Source organism: Aspergillus welwitschiae (assembly GCF_003344945.1).
Source record: "Aspergillus welwitschiae strain CBS 139.54b unplaced genomic scaffold BDQ94scaffold_36, whole genome shotgun sequence".
NCBI classification, from domain to species: domain Eukaryota; kingdom Fungi; phylum Ascomycota; class Eurotiomycetes; order Eurotiales; family Aspergillaceae; genus Aspergillus; species Aspergillus welwitschiae.
In genome coordinates, this window is record NW_020798730.1 from 277,250 (window position 1) to 293,726 (window position 16,477).

The window sequence follows — 16,477 nt, forward strand, 5'->3', positions numbered from 1 at the left end:
AATAGATCAGTTACCGACGAGCAATGTGAGAATGGCTCCATCAGTCTTGGCCCTATTTAGGGGAGAAAATGGTGGCGTTTCCACATGGCCGGGGCGTTTAACGCACATGATTCGGGGATTACTTTTTCTTAGCATCGCTGTTAGCTGCACCATGGCGCATGGAGATGAAGGGAATCTTCCGTTTCTCCTTGTCGTTGGAATTGCTTCATTTGTTTGTTCAGAGCCAAATTGCCTTGTTTGATTACTCTGGTTAATTCGGAAGCAGTGGAAATACACTCGAGACTTTCAAGCAGCGGTGTAGGCGTTATCCCTGTCCCCAAATATACAGCTTGCTGCGAGGGGTTGCCAAGAAAAAGCTGGCAGGGAATGGTATCAATTCTCGCTGCGAGTATTAGATAATTTCCCCAGAGCCTCTTCATACTTTCGTCGCTCTCGATAAAAAGGTGTGAATCTATGCTATGGATGAGCATTATAAAAGTCCAAGTCCTTGTCGAAGCTGGCACTCATGCGTAATATGCACAAGATCCTCTCTGCCAACATATTCAAGATAACATCCATGAATCACACATATCGGATTTCCGAAATGTCCTTGATCGAGATTTGTTCTTTGGATTTCGAAAGATGGATCGGCCCAAAAGGTCCTGACGGTCCTCTAAAAATAGTACTACTTCCAACAGGCGATCCTGGCCCCATTCCCGAAGGAATAATGCGTCTAGCATGAACCACAAGATCATGTGTTCTTTTCTTGTTGATGTTCGAAGCTCTAGTTGTATATGTTATAAAGGGGAATAGCAATACCGCGACAAGGGGAACTACAGCAAGCCCGATCAGGCCCTATATATCTCAGAAACCAACTATAGAACCGTTTGCTGGTGAGTAACTATAGCAGAAAGCCCTGGGCTGGAGCGAAAGGGGGCTAACAGTAAGTAACTAGTCTCAATCTATTGCTTTAAGGGGTATTGATACTCTTCTTTCGTGCAGCTGTGGAAAGGCCTTGAGATACTGGTAATGAATCTACTACCCCAAATTGGGAACAGCTTTAGAGACGTCAATATCGAACGGATCTTTAGACAGCGTCATATATTCGGCCACGCCGCTCGCGTGGTGGGAGTTGTGGTTGGTCGGTTGGTGGCCAAGCCTGGATATACTAGGACCTGGGACATAGAGCGGTGGCGTTTCTCCGGCTAAGACAGATTAATTTAACTTTTAGCGCTAAAGAAAGGCATCTTATAGATATCTGTTGCTTCGAGAATGATAGCCAGCTGCTTAGCTATCTGATGATAGGGGTGAAGGAGGCATTGGTAGCAATGATAATAAATTACAAAGAATAATCATGCTCTAGTTAGCAATCATGACTAAGTATCTGAACATTACTGCTCCCTGCCATCATAGACCAGAGAAGCTCTGCTTTAGCTTTTTGATCTCGCGTTAAGAGAACAGTTAACCATTGCCCGCTTCTCTTGGAACATGAATGGACAACATCTTTTTATATAGATTGTGGGCCTTCTGGCGCTAAGAAGACGCCCACCAGCCAGCTTGCAGTATAATCAGCACGCAAACAACTATCCAATACTTTTATGCGCCTTGCATTAATACCTCCCATGCCTTCTGGGGATCGTTACCAATACTTAGCTTCACATTACTGCGGCTAAATTAGTTATAATATATTAATCATGCGGTCTTTGTCAGAGTATAGACTGCAGTCTTTGGCAGGAACTCCCATTGCCCTAGCTTTGGCAGAATTGGTTGGTATATCCTGGAAAGCGTTAACACATCTTGGATTATCAGCTTGGTAGGATAAAAATACGAGTTAACCAGTTGTATTAACCCATGAATCAATTCAACCACGGTGTCGGCAGCTGGGGCTTGTAATTCTTATCAAAATCTCATTAACATCCCCTGTCATCATCCCATATCTCTTTAAGCTAATTGTCTTGATAAATGCTCTCCGGGACGCACATCCTCCCCGCTGATAGAGAACCATCCGCATCATTGCAACGAGGCTTTCTGTCGACCTCTCTGCTCCAAGAAGTTCTTCTTGAAAGCTTCAGGCGCCTTGACATCCAAATACGTTGAGAAGGAGGGCAGGCAAAGTCAAAGCCGGTTGCTCTGAGTACCCATAGTCATGATAGATAGTGACATCCTCCAGGTACCAACTCTAATGGCTATCTTGGTGCTCATGTCGAGAGCATTGTAAGTGAAATCTGACCTGTAGAGCACAATCTTTTATGGGAAATGCGCCGCATGATGCCCAAGGCGTGTCAAGCCTATATTGATAGGGCTAATTGTCCTCCTTATATAGAGCAAGAGGCATAAGTCACCAAACGTTTGTTCTTGGAATGTGTGTGTTCCTGGTCGTCGTAAAAATATAGACCAGGCCCTGCAACATCCATAAAACATTGTGGTAGCCACCAGTCCAAGGATAGGCAAGAGGATTAAGAGAACGATCTCCCCTACTCAACGAATGATTTCTAGGCCCGAACCGCTTGCAATCGCACCAAACCAAAGTGCGCTAAATTCTGCTGGCGGATTGCAGCGTGATAAGCGAGGACTTCTAACACGCTCCCATATCAGATGTCCCACCTGGAACCTCTTTAGCCAGCGCTTGCCTAGTCCATATAGCCTGTCATGAGGAGTCAACAGCAGACTCGCCGAAGGTGCAATCTCCATGCTTCATTCGAGACTTGTCGGGGTGTGACGCCGTTGTGTTCAATATAGTACGACTCAGACAATGGCCAGACTCTGTTTTTAGATTCCAACAACCAATGGCCTCTATACCAAGAGTAACTGGCAGGTGTATGTCACCGTGAGTACTTTAGACCAAGGCCACAGCAAGGATACAACCATCCCCTGGGAAGGTTGGGAAGCAAGGCTATGGATATGAGTTACAAATGACCTTGTCAGAGCGGATGGCGGAAAAAACATCCTCCTACTTTACTCACACCTCGCTAGAGTTGACCCATAGTCTCGGTTCAAAGTGAACGCTGCTGCTGCCTCAACCTCACCATTCCAATTTCGGTTGGCGGGACATTCGAGGTGCGTCTAATACGACCCAATTATCAGGCGTTGATTATCTGTTCAAGATGGTTGAGATACGGTTTGTTCTTCTATAATGTCTCATCTCCGTTTGCGCATGGGTCAGACGAGATGGCTTCCAGTGGCATTCCACTTTGATTCTGGAATGCTCCTTCAAAAGTCCTTAGTTTGGGCGACTTTCAAGTCCTGCTCCGCATTTTGCAATATTGCGAGCAGACGAGGGAAGAGACTCTTATCATCCTTCCTCCGTATTTTCTCATTTGGAAAAAAACAGCCCTGCGTCATTCATCAAGACATCGCTTAAGAGGCTTGTGATACTCTCAATTTGTCCATGGCCGTTGCGAAGATGTCATCATCTCAAATGGTCCCCAGTTTTAGTTTGGCTAGCTCTTCCATGCTGACGTGATTCCATTCGTCGAATTTTTCGATCACTTGACCTCTGTCATTGGGGCCATTGTAGTGAAGACAGATCCAAAACAGAACCCAAAAGAAGGGCCCCAGTCCTTGCACGAAAGAGGGTGTCGCCCAGTAGTTGCCCGATGGGCATAAAGGCTCTTGTGTCGGTATTTCCCCAAGCGCCAGAAGGCATAGCTCACTTTTCCCGAATCGTGAGGTCAGGATCAATAAGGAAGCCGGAGTAAAGACGATCACTGGTCTCATCACTCATCAGGAGATTGCCAGTTAACTCATCTCCTTGCAAAAGGCCAGTTCGGATATAATGAGATTGGTAGCCTTCCAGGCAACATCGAAGAGCTGCCAACATCGCAGCAAGAGGGCTGGCCCTATAGAGCGGCTTGCCGTAGTCCTAGACTATTACCGGACGATGCACCCTGTTTCGCATATATGGATTCGAATGCTTAGTCGGAGAGCTTGAGCAATTGCGATTGCGAGAATGGAGTGCTGTATCAGAGGTTGTATAACTGAAATGTCTCTTTCTTTCCGTGACAGAGTATTCGGCGCGGCCCAGATCGTACCCTAGCTGCGTAGCATTTATCAGGACATATCTAATAAACACTGAAATGAATATGGGCCCGTCTCGACCGATATCAACCGACTTCGACGCTGTAGCCCTAATTTATCGAACTCCCACATCCGCATTGTTGAACCATATAGGGTGAAGCCAAGGACATATCGGCGGGTTTCTTGCGCAGAGAATACCTCCCTTACATACCTACCCAGATTATGCTAATTTCTCGAGGATGTATCCAGGTCTCTATTACTCTTCAAATATTCAGGGACTAGGACGTGTGACCAATGTGCTCTTTGCGATGATGAGTCCTTAAAGGAGCTCACGATTGCAACGTCCAACTTCCGGTGTGTGACAGACCCTTCAAGGGGTTATGATGACCGCGCCAATATTCATCTTTAATGGATGGAACCATGAATATTAGGGTCTCGCATCAGGTGTTCTTGAAATATATTGATCTTCCCCGTAAGCCATCGTAGAACGTCTTGTGCACTTCTCGGCCAGCCAGTCCAGCCACTGTTGTCGTCGTACAACGGTCTGTCACCTTCCCTGCAGAACTTCATAATAGACTCTGTGGCTGTCTCGAGTCCGGCAATTCCGCTGAAGAATATGTCATGAAATTTCGAGATATCGGTGTAGATAGATCCTAATTTCCTCTTTAGGACCGCGTCAACGTGCTTCCGATGTTCTGAATAACTTATAGCTGCTTGTCGTGTGCAATAACGGAATTTGGTTCAAGAACGTTATGGGCTTAGGGGAAGGCAAGGACAGGGTAACAGTGGAGTATATTGTATCCTGAATAATATCTTCAGGTTCGTTATTCAAGAATGCGCGCAGAAGTGGGAGCAATATATCCGTATCAAAACCATCTGAGCTAATCACGGTGTTGGGTTTATTCTATCATTAACTCTAATCCTAAGCTGCTGCATGCTAATGAGAGGGTGGATATCATCAAGTCTGATGAAATGAGGTTTCAAAAGTCCAGTTTTGATTATGAAAGACTGGGACGATACCTAGAAGGCTGAGATATGCAACATGATCTTCGTCACAACTCAACTTGCATGGCTATGTATTAGTTAATTAGGCCACATGAATTGCCAGATGGAGGCGTTTATACCAATTCAGACTTATCAAGGATTTCAACGGTTGAGCTACTCCGGACATATTCACTAAACCCTCGGTCGCGACAGTTTGTTTACTGATGAAATGAAGGGCAGCTGTTCGGTGGTTTCTACTCGTCAGAGCTGCAATGGAAAACCCGGGCAAGAGCAGACCGTACAAAAGCAGATCAGCTCAATGAGATGTAAAGTGACTACGATGACCGGGTGCTGTCGTTGAGAAACCGCCACGAATTGTTGATGACAAAAATATTAGATTGCTGGGGTTGGGAGAAAAATAGCCGGGCATCTTCAGTCGGAAGGTTTCGGGTGGATCCGCCCTGTTCAAAGCTCGGGCATCTCTGCTTTGGATCATCAACACCGGTTCTACTCTAATGCGATCATGTTTCCGACCGGCAGCATTCCCTCGCGCAAGGGCAAAAAGCCCAGCCAATTCCGTTATCTCATGGTTGAGGTGTGGAAAGTAAATCATTTCAGGCAACCGGGTAAACATGCCCACGAACCACCACGACCCTTGGCAATGTCCAGGCAAGATGGGATCGTCATAATTCTTATTATTCGCCCGGTAGACTTTCGTTCACTACCCAGTTCAGTGACGAGACAAACACGATGAAAGTGGTGAATAATCTTCTGGGGAGAAATTACCTGTTAGCTAGCGTGAGTTGAAGCGTACTGTTTGGAACAGAATGACGCCCAGGCAACTCGCGTCAACTCGTGCCAGCAAAAAAAGAAAGAATCCGCACATCAATTGTATGCAAATGGGACAGTTACCACTACATAGATCGGTTTATGCCGAATCAATGGTTGTCGGTAATCTTCCGACTTAAGCTACGAAGAAGAATACCCGGGCATGACCGCACAAAACTATGTCTTGCATCTAGAGTCAACTATAGCTCTTTCTAAATATTGATGATTTATCTTGAGAGGTCTGTATATCTCTACACATACGTGTAATCTTCACATCGACGTTATTAACCACCACGACCTGGGCAACTATCTGGGCAAGTTAAAGTGGCACTGTGAGACCGTTAGAAACACCTGTCAATCGCGTTCAACTTTGACCGCCGCGGTCCTTTGACCAGTAGACGCGGTATTTTGAGAGATTATCTTGTTGGTAAATTTTGGTTAGTACCAGGATATTACTTTCAGTGGCTGATGACGTGGCGGTGTTTCTAAAAAACGTTCCATAGTCCGCCTGTAATAATTGGTCAGCGATACGTATGTCAACAATTTCTCGTAATACCGAACACTGTTTTACATTGAATCTAAAACGACAGGATGGACCAACCCCCTTGACATCTGAGAGAGTGTATGGAGTCTGGATCCCGTAGTTGATCCCAATAGAGACGTGTTAGCCTACCGCGCATCATTCAACAGCGAGCCGTCTGACGGAAGTAGGAATCATCACGGCTGAATATTGCCTTTGAAACTGCTTGGCTCAAAGGCGTCCAGGAAAGACCTCTTACACTATCTCTTAACTTGCCTAAGCCACGGGGAAGAAGAGGCGACGAGTCTACAAGAAACACTGAGTTTTGAGAACTAAAAGATAAGTATACTTCTATCATACTGCCACTCTTTCCATATGATATAGTGTATACGGAAAATCATAATCTCGTGTTGTTTATTCTAACCAAGGACTTCCGCTTTCACCATTGACAGACATAGTCTCTATACTGTCCTTAGTCTTATATCCTAGGGTAACACAGCATTGTCACCACTCGCTGAGATACTAAGCTATTAGTTATACAAGCATAGAATTTTCGATTATCCTACTGAATGGACATAAGAGAACTTTATTAGACAGCCTAGGAAGAGGACAATACGACACCGTATACAGGCATGGGCGGGGTGTCTGATGCGAAGAGACCACAGGCCTCTTTAGTCTTAGCAAAGTAACTGGCCGTAGGCTCAAAAACTCTTTGGAGCAATATCATAGTCCATTTCGGGCATGGACACTATGCTATTCCTCGTATGTTGTTACTCTAGAATACAGTATTTCTCTGGTCTGCTTGGATTTACTACCGGTGCCGGATCTACTTTGTTTTGACTCTCAACCAACGAGAGTAACGCCAGATGCCAATAGAAACCTCTTCTTCATCGCCGTGTCTTCCATTGAGATCTCATGTAACATTGTACCGAAGAATGCTCCATGTCCCTCCAGGCTTGTCACAAGGCAGCAACGGACTTTTCAGAGAAATGGAGCATAATTTATCTCCAGGTCAGATTCTTGTTTTACAGCCGCCAAAGTACGCTTCGTTCTCTGAACATTAGCAAAGCGTCACCTTTAAGAATGTACCCAGTATTCCGAGACGTCGAAGAGTGTCTAGGCATCGTTCTGCCTCTGGTCTGGCGCGTCAAGAATAGCGCCGAAGACACAAATAAAGTGCCGGGGAATGATATCCATACACATCGAGCTGCTGAACCATCATCTCAAGACGCTTCATCTTCGAGGCTACTGCCGTCAACGCACGATAGACCAATATATAGCTCCGCGCGGCTCGGAGATGCCGTGGACTCGACAACGCGAGCATCTTGATCATCATAAGCATTGCTACCGATACGCAGTGAGCTCATATACTCGCAAGATAGAGCCATAATCTTATCATCCTGCCCAGTATCTTCATCAACACTCGAAGAAGAGGGGCGCTGATGGGGAGCATTAGGTACTATATCTACCAAAATAACATCATTTTCTCCCAAGGTCCCTGGCCTTAGAAGCCTGGGGTCGATGAGGTCAAGGTCAGGAGTTGTGCGCGCGGAGCTGAGCGGTGAGATCACAGTCAAAATATCACTTATACTACTGTCGCTATCTGAGCTAAGACCGGCATGTACGCAAGATCTGTAATCAAATTCAGCATGCTGTAGATTGACAGGTGCGGCCTGCGCGGTGTCATGGGTCGATAGATTAACCGCGGTGTGCGAGTGAATCTCAGCAGCCGCCGGTTGATGAAGCAGAATCAGCTGATAATATCAGAACTTAATTTTCTTCGGTCCTGCTCCTTCACCATTGGCCTCATCTCTCTTTTGCTGCGCACCGGCACCTCGTTTTCTCTTGACAGCCGGTTCGGGCTCTGGCTTCCGCCATATCACGTTCGTCAGGCCATGCACATCATATAGATAGCGACGAAATTCGATCTCGGACTCAAACAAAACTGAGCAGCCACAAATTAGCATCATACTTGGCCATTCCGCCCTCTGAAGGTGTATCCTTTCGATATGCCCTCATAAGCTGGCACTGTGCGACCAAGGCTTCATCCGTTTCTCTGGTGCGAGAGTCTGATCCCACAGACAACAAGAGCAGTATCCAGGGCGAATCACCGTATGACAGTAGATAATGACTTCGCAATATCGGTTATCCCAGCATTCGAGGTGTTGGATACAATGGTCGCGCCAATCTCTCTCCGGGAGCCACGACATGCATTCATAGCAATATCTGAGATCGTGGGCAGCTATTCCCTGCCGGCGGGCGGTGGCGTTGCGAACGCAGTCATAGATATGAACACTTCTCTTTGGTTTTTCCAGTCTGTGTTCAATCATTAGCATATCTCACCCATGGGGGCAGGCAGCACTTACTCTTCAACGTCAAAGTAACATGTATCAACTGGGCAGTGTCCGTTGACGGGATACTCCCCCGGGAGATAAACCACATCATAATCGCGGCGACACTGTGTAAGTAATTGACTCCCGAACAAGAGTTTTTGGTCATGAGTGAGCGGCTCAGCAGAACATAAAGTCTCTGCGATGTATCCCACCTCAGGCATGATCAGGGTCAGGGCACGAGTGCATGCACCACCCCCCAGTGGTTCGCGTTGATCTTTCCCCCTCGTCAGAATCCGCTGATCGCGTCGTTCCCGAACCCACTGAGTCTGATATCGACGGAGCTCCAACTGTCGAATGCTAATCAGCATCTTCCGATACTCATTCTTGTAGAAATTGACTATCTCAGCGTTTTCTTCTTTCTCGCATCAAACAATGTAATCCCATAAGTTTATCAGTTCCTCTCACTGTAGAATGGCTTCCTCCAGCTCAGCAGGTAGTTCTTGAGACAGCCCAACCTCACGGAACTGTCCATATCCCTGAAAATATTCAATGTGATAAGTCTCTTCTTCTTCGTCCAACACATCGCCAAAAGTATCGATCGACGAACAGTGCGCCTGGTAGTGCGTTGGATACATCCCCTCACTTTTATAGCTATAGATCTGGGATACAGGTGCAGAGCCATGTCTTGCTATACAGGCTTAGCCACACGACCCTGGACAAAAGCTGGGGTTACAACTTACATTCAATTTTCGTACCAAGAGACCGACGGACATCGTGTATCATAGCAAATTTCGAATATCCAGCCATTATAAGAATCTGACGGAGAAAGAAACAAAACCGCTGCTTATCAAGCACCACGTCTTAAGGACCTTGCGCGGTGACATTCCTAAAAACAGGTCGGTTCAAAGCATTATCTTTCCAGCGAAGTGGAATCTCTGTGTATTACCCACCACGGAGGTCGAATTGAGCCAAATCCCCCATTAACTCAATGCCAAAAATAGCTTCATCGTGTAGAGCAATCATAAGAAGAAAGATACCTGTAGCAAACTGCAGTCGATTATAGTCTCAAATCCCAATTCCAAATCTGACAACCGATCAGTCAGAGCTCATAGATGGGAGGAAGCCGAACTCAAGATTCTTGCACTGTATAATTTAAATCACAGTTATTTTTCAACCACTTTTGATCAATCCGCCATCCTATCTTGTAGGGCGCATCTGCAGAACAGAACAATACCAGTTCAATATACTGGGAATAGACTCAGCAAAGAGCCTGCATAGAACAAGAATATCACAACTCTCTCACCTCATATCGTAGCCCTCTCACATCCTTATATTTCACATCCGGTATAAGAGCCCCGATCCTTGCTCCAGTAAAGAGGAATACCTGGAGTGCAAACACAATAAAGACTTTGAATAGGCCATGAAGAAAGACAGAACAATCCCGTGCCCATAGACAAGAAATAATATTTCAGAAATCGTCTCGGATAAAGTTGAACTTCTGCTTTTTAATATCTTCAATGATTTTTTCGTCACCTGTTGGCAAGGTCTTCTTAATCCACTAGTTGAGGTCAGTTAAACCTATTACAGGAGGATACTCAACATACAGAGTATATCTCCCTCCGGTCCTCGACCAGAATTTTGCTTGTCATGGCTCCCTCAAACCCACAAATAAACCTCTCAGCAAACGACCCGGTAGTTCTCACCATAAGCTTTTTCTCTTTACTGAGTCTGCCCTCAGCAGAGGCTATGTACCATCGAATAAAATCTTTGATGCGCGTAATATCTAGAGCAGGGGTACCGATCTTGAGAACATATCCAGGTCCCTCATACTTCTCTTCCACAAGATATCTGATAAACAAGGTGAGGATAGACCTAATTTTTGGCTTTCTACGAGGTCACTTACTCCGTATATAAAGCTACATTCTCGCGCTGTAGTCTTTGAGTCTCCTCAAGACAGTCATTTTTGCCCCTGAGAGAGTCTTCTTCCTCGTGGACTCGTGAAATATACCCGGAAGCAAGACAACGCTCACGGCGTTTCTTGCGGGCATCTTCACCGCGCCAAAAGTTCCTTCTACCCATAGTCAACGAAGAGATCAAAATACAAATAGTAAAAGAGGAGACATATGTATATACACAAGACAGATTAAGAAAACAAAAAAAACAAGATGTCAGTTGCTTGATAAGCATGAAAGCATAGCGAAGACATCCTTCTTATATCTTTGCCAGAGCCATTGGAAATAGCCTCGATTGAGCCCGGGAAATTTTGCCACCGGAAAGTCTTGGAACGACCATCAGAATTATGATTGCGTCAAATGGAGCACACAGGTTAGAGGAGATGGGCATTGTAGAGACGGTCAATTCGGCATCATCATCAAGCTAATAGTACAGAATATTGAGGTATGAGCAGCCCAGGGCACACGTGATTAATGACTGATCCCGTCCTGAGTAGGCCCTGAGTGCTCACTGAGCCTTGACCGGTGATAAGAAATACTCAGTGAGCAACCCCCCTGAGCGCCCTCATTAAAGCGGCCCCATCCAAATAGGGAATGTTACGTTGATTCTAGAAAATCAAGTCTGTATAGTGACATATATAACAAACCCCTGCCGCGCCTTCCGCCGTGCAGATTGAATCCGAGACGCCTCTATCCTATACAATGGTCGTCCCCTCCCTGTATTTGCGGGTAGCAAGTTATTTTGAAATGATCCGCTTATCTTACTAGCATATTCTCCTACCACATTCTTTGGTTTTATATGTCTGTTGTATCATCATCTGCTACATCCTTTGCTTGCATTGTTCTTCTCGGTCTGTTGCAGGCTTTGTGGCTGCGCATTGTTTATGTCGCTCTTTCTCCGCACGTTCTGCCTATATTGGGTGTGTTTTTGACTACCACTTCCACTTGGTAGTATTGCTTGAGAAGATGTTCTCGATAACTCACGCTCACTCTCTGCTGTGTACGGATATGCTTCTTTGCAATGGTGCCTGCAACTCTGTGGAAGGTATCATTGCATCTGTCATTGCCTCAGTTAACATGTGGTTGATTTGAAGTCCCTGCTCCAGCCTATTATCCTCTGTAAGGAGTGTCTGTATCAGCTGCTGTGTTGCATTCTGGCACTTCTCGTCCTATTTTTGCCTAATTTACATTCCTGGCCGCCAGACACTGGCTGCTTCTTCTGCGTTCTCCACGAATTGTTTGAATTTGGTCTGTTGCCTTTCACGATCCATGCTAGTCTCTCCATTGGATCGTTTATTGTATTCAATATCGTCGACACAATGATATATGAGTCTTTGAGTTGAGGACTGATGATGATTCTAAATTGGGGGTATAATAGCGTGCGGCCACCCTCACGTTAGTTACGTGATGTTGCCTGTTTGCTATACTTGTTCTACTTTACTTCAATTGTTGCTCGCTTATCTTGTTATGGTGCCCTTTACCCCCTCCCAATGCTACAAAGTCTCGAAGATAGCACCGACATGGTTCTTTTTTTTTGAAAGGCTGTTTCAGTTTTGAACGTGTTAAGCACCTGAAACTGCCAAGTCCCACAGTCGTCTTTGCCAATCACCTGGCCACGTCCTTAGGCTTGTGATCACGGCAGGTGGGCTCCCATTCCGTACTCTGGGGGTGTTTCTTGGAGGATACTGTATGTCCGAAGACTCGTCGTGACAGGGCATATAGTCCCACGATCAAAGTAACCTTTTACACTAGGATCAGTCGACGTTCACCTTCCACAACGCTGAAGCGTCAAACATCGTCTCTCCCATCCAACATCCCAACTCTTCCAAACCCAAGACCTCTCTCAAATACCGTCTTGCGAGCTCTCTCTGTCCATTCGCCCGGCCCAAATAAAACACTGCATCCTCTGCCGGATTGGCATGCGCAGCTCCAATCTGCTGCGGCAATTGCAGCATCAGTTCCAACAGCCAGTGCCCAAATGCATTGTTCAGACCCACAGCCCAATCTGTAATCTCCGCATCATCAGCCGGAACAGACTCCGCACTAGCGCGCACGAGCAGCTGGAAGAACGTCGGGTCATGCCGGGCGAACCGTACAGCCGTGCGAAAATGTTCTGCGGGGAGGATGTAAGGAACATGAGTGGTTGGATTCAGGGATTGGTTCTCGCTGCGAAAATGATATTCATCGATTTTGAGGAGGATGGATAAGGCGGCTTTGTTGTTTTCGATGAGGGCATTACGGATGCCGATCTGCAGGGATTCATGGGACACAGAGACAGTCGGTTTGACGAGATCAGCGCGGTTGAAACCGCTGGCTATGCGAAGGAGCTCGAGGTAGGTAACGTGATCAGGGGTGGAGAGGTCTTCGACGAGTTTATTGGGGATTAGAAGGACGCCTAGGACTGGGTAGGTAGTCGATTGGTCGTTTTCATGGTGGGTGACTGTTACTGAGACCAAGGGTGCTACAGTGAGGGTGTAGTGATTGGCTCCGTTGGTGTCGGTTCCTTCAAAGATGCGAGTGTCTTCTTTTTGAGCGAGGAATCGGGTCAATGATTCTTGGTCATGTCGGGGCATGCCGATTCCTGCACCCAACCAGTGTCGTTGAATGGCAAGGTTCATAAGGTCCGGGAGCTGCGCTAGGAGCCGCTGTATCGTGCACCATTTGCAGCGAAGGATGGTGTCCTGGAGGTGTCTCCGCTCTGCATGGCTGAGAGGGTGGTAATCGACTGGTCGGAGGATCCTGGATATAGCGACTTCTGAGGCATGGTTTCTCAATGCCGTGGTAGCAGACGAGTCATCCCAAAATGCCAACAGGATCAACGCTCTGTATATGCGTTCACTCGAAACGGTTGCGCCTAGGGCTGAGGAGCAGCGAGCGAAGTTCACATTTAGTGAGTATAGGAAGATCTTCTCGATCAATTCGACGGGGAGGGATTCCAGGATCGATTGTCGGGGTTTGGTGGGTTTGACGACGAGTAGACGAGCTCGTTTGTGACTTCGCGCTTGAGATGACTCGAGCTTTGTCTGGTGGGATATCATGGGTCGCCCACCCTTGGGTCCACTAGGTTTTGGTTTGGGGACTCCATCATCAGGATATTTTCTCCTGCGACCACGAACCCGTATGGGCGTGAGCATACCCGGCTAAGTCTATGTTCAGCTGGATTGCTTGGGTTATTTCATCAATCCATGTCTGGTGACTTGCTCAAGCACTGATATGGGCTTTGGGGTATCTCAGCCATCGGAATCCTGAGCATTCTGGATCAAATAGCTCCGGTGCTACTTTGATCCGATCGTTCCCTTTTAAAGTAAATTACTCCGTTCATGCGCCGGCTTGTGGCTTCAAGTTACAATCGAGCATGGTCCCTTCTCCCTCCATGACCTACACCTCGAGGATGTGGTATCCGGTTCACCGTCTCTTTGATCGCTTAACTGGTAGTGGCTCAGTGTGATATTACGATGATGCAGGAATGCGCATCGACACACTATCTACTGGTGCTAGGGACTGCTAACAGAGACAGGTATTGCCCGGGGACGGCGACCCCAAAAAAACACTGGGCTGGGATGAGAAAACTATAGGGAGGTCGGGGAGAAGAAGAGAGGATTTCTGGACGTAATCAAATGATTTCTCCGCCAATATATACCGTACAGGTGATGAGATAAGGGTAGTAGAATACATCGCTAGTGAAGGCTACGGGGGCTGACTGATAACTTGAGACGTGCGCCAGAAGAAAGATCCGTGATGTCAGAGGAAAGAGGATAGGGCAGCCTCTGGGCCATCTCATCACAGCCCTTCACGAAATTCTTGCTTCAAGACAACGAAGCACCTGCACCTAACTTAGCGGGCTCGATCAGGTTAAAACGAACGTGATAAATTGAATGGAAACATTCAGACGCTGACTCACTGTTGTGTTGTCTCGTAGACTTGGATGAGGGTTGACGACCGCAATTCGATTCCCCACGAGAAGGGCAGTGACATTGCACCCGCGTGCTGGTGGACGTTGGTCTTGATCAGCCTCGTCAACACAAACCTCATAAATCTGATCCGCATCCACCAAATTCAATCATTTCTTCTTCTTTTCAAGATCCTTAATAAGCCTTGAGACATCCTCCGCATCGGAAAGGGCTTCTATGCGGTCGTAAATATCCTTGCCCTCATAATAATACTTCAGTGCCTCCTCTGGTTTATTATGAAACACCGCCAATTGTCCCAACATAACCTTGGCCGCCGCACAGCTGTAATCGCACTCCACAGATTCTTCGGAGGGTTCGACCTTCCCAGCCCTCTCAATCGCGCCCTGAGCCCACTTGCGTGTCGCCTCGATAGCCTCAGCACGCGAAACACCCGGGTCCGACGATGGCGAGACACCATCTAAAGCTGGGTTGCCGATACAAGCACTGATATTGTACATGAGGGTGACCTGCTTGCAGGACGGCGTTCCACCTTCGTTGGCATTAATGAGGTCAAAGGCGCGCAGATACAAGGGCAATGAAAGGTCCAACTTCCCCTGGGAGGCATAGTGTTGGCCCAACTCGGATAGAGCGGTTCCGATCTCCGTAAGAGTCATCCAGTTGCCACCGCCGATGGGGAGTTTGGCTTGGTGTCGACGTTGCACTTCGCCGAGGGATAGTTGAACGGCAAATTCGAGGGCCTCTTCGGCCTTTTTATCATCCTGGATATAATCGCTCTTATATAGTTCCGCGAGCTTTATGGACATACCCACAACCTTGGCGAGCGTTTTCTCCACCTGTCCATATTCATAGATTTCCGCCTCTTTCATCTTCTCATATGTTTCTGCAATGGCGGGATCGACTTTCATTGGACCAGCGGCCAGTTCGCCTTTCTCCGCGGAGGGCCCGCGGGCGAAGAAATAGTCGCTTTCACCATTCTTGAAAGCCTCTGTTTCCATCCTTGTCCTCACCCAGTGATATGCATCCGCTCGTGTCTTCTCTAAGACTTGAATAGCAGCCGGCACTAGCCCCGCCATCTCCAGACACTTCGACACCTGCAACCTGATCCCCATCACTTCGTCCGAGTAGGGGTGCATGTGCAGTTCCGTTGCTAACTTGATTGCCTCGCTGTATGCGTCAATGGCTTTAACGGGGTTCAGCTTCACATCGGTATAGTAGATTGCCGTACGGAGACGTTCCGCGACCGGTGGCGGGAACTTGTGGTATTGCGGGCCGACTTCAGTGGCTTCCTTGTAGGCGATGTAGCTAAAGATTGCAGTTGCGGTGGCGACGGAGAGCAGGGCGAGGGGAAGGAGGATGGGGTTATTGCGCCAAATGCCACGGGAGGCTTCCTGGTACCCGCGCTTCATCCTCTGCGCGAAGGAGAGGGGACGGGTCTGGATGGTGGTGGGTTGAACGCTTCGTAGGAGGGATGTGGGAGCACCGGTCGGTCGTGAACGGAGGATGGAGGGTATTGAGCGTGTCGAGAATGAGAATGCATGTTGATGATGGCGATGTGCAAGGGTCCTGGGAATGGCAACAGCGTGCCGGGATGCTGCTGCGCCTAGCATGGTGGGTTACTTGTAAGGATATTAAGGTGAATAATGAGCTATCCTTACAAGCGTGTTGTTTGCTGGATGCGGACGAAAGACAGTCTGGAGCTGCGGAATGCGGAATGCGGAAGCGGGCCGGGACAATGGATAGTCCGATTGGGCCCAGCATTGCACAGAGACACATGTACTAGTACTACTAATACTACTATATACTCCGTACCGCGTGGGGAGTTACATTAATGGAGAAAGCTAGTCAAAGAGTGAGATTCACACCTCATCTATAGATATGATCTTTGACATGATTGGATTTGCTTGAACCACTATGAAGTCTTTGTAATTATGCGTACTGTGTGACGTAATTAAA

General features: G+C 47.3%; 5 protein-coding genes across 5 annotated transcripts; all 5 read right to left on the minus strand.

Moving 5' to 3' along the window:
- Positions 1-9,122: 9,122 nt before the first annotated feature.
- On the minus strand, positions 9,123-9,468 carry BDQ94DRAFT_173810 (uncharacterized protein; the record flags this gene model as incomplete). The annotated part of the gene is made up of 2 exons (XM_026772226.1): positions 9,123-9,349; positions 9,402-9,468. The coding sequence occupies 2 exons, from the start codon at positions 9,466-9,468 to the stop codon at positions 9,123-9,125; spliced, it is 294 nt and encodes a 97-aa protein (XP_026622560.1).
- An 869-nt stretch (positions 9,469-10,337) lies between these two features.
- BDQ94DRAFT_150469 (uncharacterized protein) lies at positions 10,338-10,826 on the minus strand. The gene has a single exon (XM_026767586.1). The coding sequence runs from the start codon at positions 10,738-10,740 to the stop codon at positions 10,561-10,563; it is 180 nt and encodes a 59-aa protein (XP_026622561.1). The 5' UTR covers positions 10,741-10,826; the 3' UTR covers positions 10,338-10,560.
- A 1,210-nt stretch (positions 10,827-12,036) lies between these two features.
- On the minus strand, positions 12,037-13,824 carry BDQ94DRAFT_182307 (uncharacterized protein). Its single transcript, XM_026774110.1, has one exon. The coding sequence runs from the start codon at positions 13,745-13,747 to the stop codon at positions 12,368-12,370; it is 1,380 nt and encodes a 459-aa protein (XP_026622562.1). The 5' UTR covers positions 13,748-13,824; the 3' UTR covers positions 12,037-12,367.
- Positions 13,825-14,163: 339 nt separating this feature from the next.
- BDQ94DRAFT_84272 (uncharacterized protein) lies at positions 14,164-14,572 on the minus strand. Its single transcript, XM_026776665.1, has 2 exons — positions 14,515-14,572; positions 14,164-14,436 (listed from the first exon to the last, which is right to left on the minus strand). Exon 2 carries the CDS (start codon positions 14,392-14,394, stop codon positions 14,227-14,229), a length of 168 nt encoding a protein of 55 aa, XP_026622563.1. The 5' UTR covers positions 14,395-14,436; positions 14,515-14,572; the 3' UTR covers positions 14,164-14,226.
- On the minus strand, positions 14,164-16,366 carry BDQ94DRAFT_150471 (TPR domain protein). The gene has a single exon (XM_026767587.1). The coding sequence runs from the start codon at positions 16,129-16,131 to the stop codon at positions 14,674-14,676; it is 1,458 nt and encodes a 485-aa protein (XP_026622564.1). The 5' UTR covers positions 16,132-16,366; the 3' UTR covers positions 14,164-14,673.
- Between the last annotated feature and the right edge of the window lie 111 nt (positions 16,367-16,477).

What these genes read in the sequence shown, in the direction of transcription:
- BDQ94DRAFT_150471 (XM_026767587.1), bottom strand. Translation starts at nt 16,131, where the DNA reads ATGCTAGGCGCAGCAGCATCCCGGCACGCTGTTGCCATTCCCAGGACC.
- BDQ94DRAFT_150469 (XM_026767586.1), bottom strand. Translation starts at nt 10,740, where the DNA reads ATGGGTAGAAGGAACTTTTGGCGCGGTGAAGATGCCCGCAAGAAACGC.
- BDQ94DRAFT_182307 (XM_026774110.1), bottom strand. Translation starts at nt 13,747, where the DNA reads ATGCTCACGCCCATACGGGTTCGTGGTCGCAGGAGAAAATATCCTGAT.
- BDQ94DRAFT_84272 (XM_026776665.1), bottom strand. Translation starts at nt 14,394, where the DNA reads ATGAGATGGCCCAGAGGCTGCCCTATCCTCTTTCCTCTGACATCACGG.